Source organism: Silene latifolia, chromosome 7 (assembly GCF_048544455.1).
Source record: "Silene latifolia isolate original U9 population chromosome 7, ASM4854445v1, whole genome shotgun sequence".
NCBI lineage: Eukaryota > Viridiplantae > Streptophyta > Magnoliopsida > Caryophyllales > Caryophyllaceae > Silene > Silene latifolia.
The window spans coordinates 19,522,070-19,531,007 of NC_133532.1; the positions used below are offsets into that span (position 1 = coordinate 19,522,070).

General features: G+C 37.9%; 2 protein-coding genes across 2 annotated transcripts; both read right to left on the reverse strand.

The window, feature by feature from the left end:
* Positions 1-1,030: 1,030 nt before the first annotated feature.
* LOC141589826 (uncharacterized) lies at positions 1,031-2,323 on the reverse strand. Its single transcript, XM_074410450.1, has one exon. The coding sequence runs from the start codon at positions 2,321-2,323 to the stop codon at positions 1,031-1,033; it is 1,293 nt and encodes a 430-aa protein (XP_074266551.1).
* Positions 2,324-3,473: 1,150 nt separating this feature from the next.
* On the reverse strand, positions 3,474-8,287 carry LOC141590934 (pentatricopeptide repeat-containing protein At5g48730, chloroplastic-like). The gene is made up of 3 exons (XM_074411439.1): positions 7,858-8,287; positions 5,444-5,850; positions 3,474-4,701 (listed from the first exon to the last, which is right to left on the reverse strand). The coding sequence occupies exons 1-3, from the start codon at positions 8,284-8,286 to the stop codon at positions 3,996-3,998; spliced, it is 1,542 nt and encodes a 513-aa protein (XP_074267540.1). The 5' UTR covers position 8,287; the 3' UTR covers positions 3,474-3,995.
* Between the last annotated feature and the right edge of the window lie 651 nt (positions 8,288-8,938).

Below are 8,938 nucleotides of genomic sequence, written 5' to 3' on the forward strand. Positions count from 1 at the left end.
GTTTTACGCGTTAAATATCGTTAGCTACGTATTTGCAAAAAATATAAAAGTTGATATTTTTAATATACTCGTAAAGACGAATCAAACAAGATCCCACATGAATATATTTCCACTTCCGTATCGAGAGAAAATCGAAATTGAACACACAATTGTGAATAGTGTACAAAAGTGAAATAGGTAGAGTGGAGTTGAATGGAGGAAGTAGTGAATAGGAGGGAGTATTATGAGAAGACAAAGGAAGCATCACCCACAAAAATGGAATAAGAAACAAACGTACATTTAACGATAATTCAATTAATCTTGTAAGAGGGTTTACATAAAGATAGTATAAAATAAATCTACCACAAAGCGATATTAGTGGATAAATTACAAAAAACTATGCATTTTACAATAAGCTTATATAAATTACACAAACAAAACTCGTAGAACATACCATATGCATAACGTAATTAACTGCACAATCCAGCTTTGCAATAATAAGAAAATTGTACCATTTCATCTGCAAAAATAAATCAAGGTGAGAAATACAAATTGACATCAATAAAAGTTATTTAAACAATAACAAATAAAACACAAATCTTATGTATGATATAACTTTATTTTTTTCACAAATGCAAATGATTAATAAAAATTATATGCAATGTAAAGTTTCAATAACATATGAATATGCCAAAAGCTTAGAAAAAGAGGGTAAAAAATAAAAGTGCTTATTTTAAAGACTTTACTTATATTAACTTAGCATCAAATAAGGAGTTGGATTTTAGGGGGAGAAATAAATCATCAAAAAGGAAAAGGAAGACCTAAAGAGAAAATGAAGAGTTTTTTTTTTTTTTTTTTTTTTTTTTCAGAAAGAAAAGATTGCTACCCTAGGCTATAGCTTTGGCTATAGCATGAGCAATCCGATTAAGGTTTCGTTGACAGTGACTAAGAGAAAAACAATGGCAGGTATAAGCCAATAAAGAAATAGAACGTAGAATAGGTAACACGTCTTGAGTGGCGGCTCCATAGCCGTTGAGTTGAAGAACCAAATTTAAAAAACGATCGATGTAGCGTCAAGATGTCGATAACCCAGCGAAATAGCTTCAGAACAAGCGAACTTCAAGGCCAATGCCTCAGCCTGAAGAGCGTTCTTAGCCCAAAAGGTCTTACATCCTGTTCGAAAGATTACTCCATGTTTGTCTTGAAATAGCCATCCCGCAGTAGCCTTGAAATTCGTCTTCCATGAAGCATCACACTTTAATCGAACGTGTTCAGAACAGATAGATGGACCAACCAAGGGGTGCGGAAAATGATGTCGTATGAGGAGAGCACCATCCAAATCCTCCTGATGCACAGTCGAAAAACCATTCTTACCATTCCCTTTCTTACTCTCAACTTGCTCATTATTAGTAGCATCCACCATTATCACCTGAAAAAGCCCCTGATAATCAATGGGCTCATTTTGGAAGAGCACCTTATTCCGCAAACACCATATGTGCCATAAGGTACTAATGAAAAGCGAAAGCGAAGACAGGGAATCAGTGGTTTTCTGCAGTAATTGAATCCAATTGATTATCCATTGCTGTATGGAGACATTATTTCCCACATAACTGCGGATACCCAAAGGACAACAAGCCCAGATTCGAGTAGCCGTAGAGCAATCACGGAATAAATGGCTTAGAGTCTCTAAGAGTGGTGTTTGCGCCTGACAAGAGAGACAACAATGATCCCCAGGAAAGTCCCTGCGTCTGAACTCCTCACCACAGGGCAGGGTGTGCGAAAAAACCTTCCATAGAAAAACTTTCCACTTATTCTGAATGGGTAGATGCCAAAGTTTTTTACAAAACCTTACAGATGAAGGTGCCATTCGTGTTTGATCCTTAATAGTGGCCTTCGAATTCCACAATTTATCAAAACCTAGAGCATAGCCGCTTCTAATAGAGTACTCACCATTAGTTGTGAGATTCCAAATTAAAGTATCAGAGTCATCCATAGGAGGGATAGCAGTTGAAAGAACAAGAGGCAAAACATCAGGGCCACACAATTGAAGAACCATATCGGAATTCCACTCCCCCTCACTAGTTTGAAGTATGGAGACTTCCAAAGTCGGTTTCTGCAATAATGCAGCAGCATCAAGGGAAGTTAAAGTGCCCAAAGACGCCCCATGAATCCACTTATCCGTCCAAACATCAAGAGCAGAAGGAAATCCAACTTGCCATGAGAGATTGTCAGCTAATAAATTCAGACCCCATTTAATTCCACGGCCACCCCACGACATAGAAGCAGTGGGCAGAGAATCCGGGGCCATAACAGAAGTTGGCGTGATCTGATATTTAGTACCCATTACACGACTAATCAACATTTCGGGTTTAGATAAAATTCGCCATCCAACCTTTGTAAGCAAACTCAAATTTAGACAACCCAGATTACGGATTCCAAGTCCCCCATTTGTCTTAACCGACTGAAAGAATAGCTTACTACTCCAATGGATCCCCTTACCTGCCTTGCAACCACTCCACCAAAATTGTGAAATTAAAGAGTCAATCTTCGATGTCACACTTACCGGCATTTTAAATGCAGATAGAGAGTAAATAGAAAGTGAAGATAGCACAGAGCAAATAAGGGTTAATCTACCAGCAGCAGATAAGAAACTATTGTTCCAGCTCAGAATCCGCTTGCGGAAGAAAATGAAGAGTTAGAGATGAATAAGGGGTCATAAACGTGATAATAAGTATTCTATCTTAATTCTATAAATGAATGTTATTAATTAGTCGCACATTATCAAATGAAAGTTTCTTAGTGATTCTACGTTGTCGCATGTCTTATATATATGCTCAATATAGCCTATTTATATTATTGTATAGATATGACATGTAAATTATGATAGGTAATTTAGCATGCCTTTAAGTTAGATATATAGATTTTGTATTTATATTATAGAGTTATTGATTTTACATGCATAAATATGGAGCAAGGAGAAATGTAAAGTAAAAGGTTTGCATGAGAGTGGTTTAAAAATTATCTTATGAAATTAAAATAAGACATATAGTTGATGGTTGATAGTTTAGCTTACTTTTTAATTATATTTATAGATTATTATTATTAAATCCACTTTGCATGAAAGTGATTTAAAAATTATACTATGAAATTAAAATGATCTAAATTTAGTTTTTTACCATTAATTACGAGAGTAACTTTTAAATGTGGAATTGATATTTTTTTTTTCGTGTGTACTACTATGCTAGTATTTCCACGTGGACTATATTTTGCCACGTCACAATTAATTGTTGCCATGTCACATTTGTCTATGTGGCGTTTAATGTCTAGCCTTTTAATAATATTTATAGATTTATAGATGTGTCGTTTTATATGCTCTTGTTTAATAAAGTTTGGTTCTTTACATTTTTCTCATTTGTATGGTAAATATCATCTCAAATTGGTGTTTGGAGTGTACTGTTTTGAGCCTGTATTCTGTCGTGAACTCTGTTTGCTTGAACTCAGTTTCTGACCGACCTAGATGGGTAGTTGTGGCTACTTTGGCTCCGTTTTGGGACGGGGAGAGTAGCCTTTTGGGACTGTTTTGAGTTGCTTTATACCTGTGAACTCCCGTTTTAAACCCTTCTCAAATGCTGTCTTAACATGGCTCAATTTCGGACTGCTTTATGCGTTAGTATGTAGTAAATTAGGTCGTGTTGTACTCTGCTTTTAGAGACGGTTTTACATAGTTTTCGGGACTTCTTGAGATAGTTTTTGCAGGTATATGGGAATTGTTTTGGTACCACTGTGGTGCAGTCTTATGCAGATGTCTTGGTGGCTGTTTACGGGCTGTGTGGCAGCAGTGGGGGAGGGGTTGAGCAGGCGGTTTTATGGGCTGTCTATGGGATGTTGTGAGGCCGTTCCAGGTTCAGTGATATCAAGCATGAAATAGCTAAGCCCGATACTAGGGTAGGCAAATACTTCTAGGTTCTAGCCGAGTAGGAGAAACATAGCCATAAGAGCTTCAAAGTTCAGTGATATCAACCCCGATCTTTAGAATCCTCTGAAAATCTGACGAAATTCTGCAACTCTTTCGCCTGGGTTGACATGCCAGCAATAGAGTACACTTTAATCATGCTTTTATAAGTAACCCTATCAGGGTTACATCCCTTGCTCTTCATCATCTCAACATCTTCTTTCATTTCCGCAAACCGTTCCATCCTCCCATATGCATCGACCAAACAATTGAAAAACACGGTATCCAAAGTCACATCAGTGTTTTCAATAATCCGTAAAATGCTGTCTATCTTCTCGGGTTTTCCGGCCCGACCATAAGCCCTCACAAGTGAGCAGAATGTGACACAGTTGGGCTTTATCTTTTCAGATTTCATTAATCTAAACAAGAATTCCATCTGCTTTAAATCCCCAGCCCTGCCAAATGCATCTATTACCACATTGTACGAGTAGGTTACAAGTGTCCAGGAGAAGTGATATTTTTGCATGTATTGCATCACAGAACTCATCTTTTCATAATCTCCAATTTTACCATATGAGTCCAAGAGTATGTTAAAAGTCTTAATGTTGGGTTCAATTCCTGCGGCCAGAAACTTCTCATAGCATTTCTCCATCATCTCGATTTGACCTGTGGTACCAAATGCTCTGAGTGTGGAATTCATCGTCCATGAATCGGGTTCACAATGCCGTTTGCAAAGCATTTCTGCTAGTACTGACTCCATCTCTGCAAACCTTTTATAAAATAGAAAAAACTGAATATACTGTGCATCATCACAAGGTCACAACATCTGGTTGTAGGAAGAAAAACAGAAAATCATAGGGTTATTGTCTTACTGGTGATTGCTCTAAAGCAGTTATATGCCGGATTTCTCTATTTGACGGTTGTACCATTCCGAATGTCTTTGATTTATTTGTTTATCCTCTTGAAGATACATGACATAATTTTAATGGACCAAATACGATTCTGCACATATTAAAGTCAAGATAAGGGCTTGCTTGAATTTGGGAAAATTGTTAATGAGGTAGTGGAGGAAAATACAGAGGAGAGTTGCAGGTGGTGGTAGAGTTAAAAACAAGATGAAGAGAATATTTGCTACTTGTGCCTCATAAAGGGGTAGTACCCACCTTTCCCTCACCTCCCTCTAGGGTAATCTATTACCCTCCTACAAGAATAATAGTGAATAATAGTTCCTTCACCACCCCTATATCTTCCCTACACCATCATTTTCATGTCTTTCTCCTGACCTCCTTTATGCCGTAACAATTAGATTCAATCCAAGCTAGCCCTAATAAATATTTACCATTGCCATTGCAACTGAGCCTAGGATTAAAGAGTTGAAATAGACAGTAAGTGACTTTGTTGTAGATGATCCAAGTCATCCAACCAAGAATTCCAAACCAAACAATAGTTAACGGCACAGAGCTAACCACTAATGCATATGCATGAGATGAAAAGACAGAGCAAATCTCTTACTTTCCTGATTTTCCGTAAGCATCAATCAGAGTGTTGTAAGTGACTGTGCTGGGCTTGATTCCCTGTGATACCATATCAGAAAGCAGCATAGAGACTTTATCAAAGGCAGAGACTTGCAGACACGATTTTATAAGGATCGAGTACGTATATACATCAGGTCTGCAGTTAGGATTGTTCTTCATATACTCGAGCAATGTGAATGCTTCATTAAACTGACCGCTCCTACTGTATGCTGACAAGAGAGCAGTGTATACTTCATGATTTATGAAGCATCCCTCATCAACCATGGCCTGAAATAGTTCTTGTGCCTTTTGAGGTTGCTTACACTTTCCAAGCATGACAATTAGTTTAACATATATGCCAGAGTCGGGCCTATACCACAATTGCTCCCGCAGGAGCTCAAAAACCTGCATTGTATGACAAGGTGACAATCTTAGTAATCATAGTAGATTGTCAAAGCTCTTGTTAGATTTGCCAGCTTATTAGTAATGATCCACTGTTACTGAAGAATGAAGCGTAATGCTATTTTGATCCAACAACAACAACATTACTCCAGTGTCTCAATGGCTACCGCAAATTGCGAGGTAAGAGGGGATCGGATGTACGCAGCCTTACCCTTGTGTTAGCAACACAAAGAGGTTGTTTCCGAATGACCAAAGATGAAAATTGCGTCGAGAACTGCATTAAAGGACCGCTACTTTAGTGAGCTATTTTGATTTATTCCCCATCATAATCCATACCCAAAGAGTAATGCTGCTTTGATCAAGGGGTCAAATTAGGCCAGTTATGATAGAAGTTGTAGACCACTCAACCTAGGTCAGACAAAACGTTGATGAGCATTGCAAAATAGTTGTCTGCTAAATTATCAGATTAATCAAGGTTCATATGCTTGATAACTCTATTGAAAATAACTGAAAATGGAAACAAAACCATCCATATATATAAATAGGCTTGTGATTGGGGATCCCATATGAAATTCAGAGGCTTGTATCATTTGGAACAAGTACCTACTAGCCCCCTTCACCCTATAAGAAAGACAGAAGATTGTTTTTGAAGGAGTAGATATCCGCCCACCCTTGTTCCATCCCATATGTTGTAATTTTGTTATTGTACATGCTCTCTATTAGAATTCAAAACGGCCTGGCAATACCTGAAACTGAAAGGAGAGAGAGCGCTCACTTCATAAGCCTAGGGGAACTCCATCTTTCCTAAAACTAATTGGCAATAGGAGAACTCCTAGGCTTTTAAAAGTGACTAATTCTCTACTCCACCACCAATGTGGGACTTCACATGTGGGTTTCTTGCATTCCAACACTCCCCCTCACAATGTGACTAATGCTCTTAAATAACCAAGGATGACACCAAGGGCTGCAATGGAGTTGGAACAGAGATACGGAATCCTCTAAAGAGAGGGCCCTCTTGCAGTGGCAGGCCATGTCAGAATTCGCCACACCCAAAAGGAGAGAGGGGGCTCACTTCATAAGCCCAAGGGACAGCCCATTTCGAATTCTAACACTTAACACTCTCAAAGCATGTATAATAGTAACAGATACAGAACACCTATTGTTCTCTCAGTTTACACTCTTACATTGGAGAGTAAAACACCACAATTCAGGCATCATAAGAAACAATGCACTTTGCTCAAGTAGAATGCTGTGCCAAGTTAACTTTCAAGGATGATAGATTCACACTCTTACTTATTACAGCAGAATTTTAATCCTCATCAATAACTAGAAGTATATGATATCACAGCTCTGTTTAGAGTAAAGCTAATCACATTCCTCTAACAAACAACAATGGATAGAGCTGTTGTAATGACAATTATGAGATTAGTTGGCAAATGTCCATCTACACTCTCCTTACATGGCAGCATACATGATTCACTCAGCAATTAGCTGAACTCCCTGTCTCCCTCGTTTACCTGTTTTATTCTTTGTAACGGGGTATTTTAATCAAAAGGTAAACAAATCATTGGGACGGAGGGAGTAATATTTTTACATAACCAAAAACAACAATCATTTAGGGCCGTTCTTTCAGGCTAAAACTATATGAACTAAACTTAACTTCTAAAACCCAAATTAAATTAAATTAAATTGAATTGAATTGATACTTGATAGGACCTCACCTGAACATTACTGAACTTAAGTCCAAAAGAATCGGACTTAACCTGAACTAAACGGACTAAAATGAACTTAACTTATAAAACCCGAACTGAATTGAACTTATAGAACATGGCTTGAACTGAAATTACCGAAAATTAAGTCGAAAAGAACGGTACCTTAACACTACATTATGCAACTAACCAAAGAAAAAACACAAATTCTTTGAAATACCCAATTAAAAACTAATCATCAAAAACCCAAAACAATAATCAAAAACACAAAATAATGCAAATTAATTAAGAAAAAGGATACCTTGAGGGCAGATTCCCAACGAAGAGCAGTAATTCTCTCATGAAGAGCTTCAAGAACAGTTCTAGGCAACAATCTCTTAGAACTAATCCCTTTCTTTTTCTCAATCACTGCTTTAGTAGCTTCCCTTCTAAGTATTACTGAAATTGCCTTTTTTGATGCAATTTTTGTGTTAATTACTTGTTTTCTTTCTTTTGCTTCTTGTGAATTGTTCTTCTCCAATGAAAGTCCCCATCTTTTCTGGGTGTTTGAGAGTGTAATGGAAGACGATGAAGATGGAGATGGGTCAGGGTTTGGGTTTGACGGTTCTGGAAATGGGTCGGGTCTGGTGGTGGGTTTGGAGCGGGGTGTGGTTAATGAGGTGCGTGTGGGTGTGGAGCGGTGGTTAGGAATTGGTGGGAAGGGAAATGTGGGTCCTTGAAGTGAGGCCATGTTGGTTTCCGGAAGTGAGTTCACAACTTTTTTAGATGGATAAGTAAACCTGGCTGCTAAAGGTCGTCGACAAATTACTAAATATCGTCGACAATTTTAATTAACTTCCTAATTTGCCCCTCTCTCACACTCCCCCTAATATTTTCCTTTTTATTCAAAAACTACCTATCACATTCCAAATTTTGAAAAAAAAAAACCCGACTCAGATTTTGAAGAAAAAAACCCGACACAAACGTATCGACCGCATCATTTCCGTCACGAATTCAAACATTCAACAAGGTATGTGATTCGAGATTAAAATTTTTTTGTAGTATTTTGCTTAGTTTGTAAATGTGTGACGGAATTAGGATAGTTGCCAAATTAGTGACGGAATTAGGATAGATGCTTTGAATTCAATCGGATTGAGTCGTGTTACGCGAAAATCAAACGGAATAATCGAAACAATTAATCGAAAAAAAAAAAAAAAAAAAAGAGCACGAAAAACTGGGCTGAGACGTTGGGTTTCTTCGTCCCAGACCCAGGCCAGACGAAGGGATTTCTCGTCTCATGTGGGCTTTGGACGAAGAAATCATTAAATGCTGGGGCTTGGTGTTGGACGAAGGATTTCTTTGCAGCCCAAGTGTTGGACGAAGGAATTCTTCGTCTGGCCCAA

Coding starts and splice junctions, on each gene's coding strand:
- LOC141590934 (XM_074411439.1), bottom strand. CDS start 8,286: ATGGCCTCACTTCAAGGACCCACATTTCCCTTCCCACCAATTCCTAAC. Junction 5,851..7,857: donor GTTGGGAATCTGCCCTCAAG/GTATCCTTTTTC, acceptor CATACAATGCAG/GTTTTTGAGCTCCTGCGGGA. Junction 4,702..5,443: donor GCTTACGGAAAATCAGGAAA/GTAAGAGATTTG, acceptor ATTTTATAAAAG/GTTTGCAGAGATGGAGTCAG.
- LOC141589826 (XM_074410450.1), bottom strand. CDS start 2,323: ATGGGTACTAAATATCAGATCACGCCAACTTCTGTTATGGCCCCGGAT.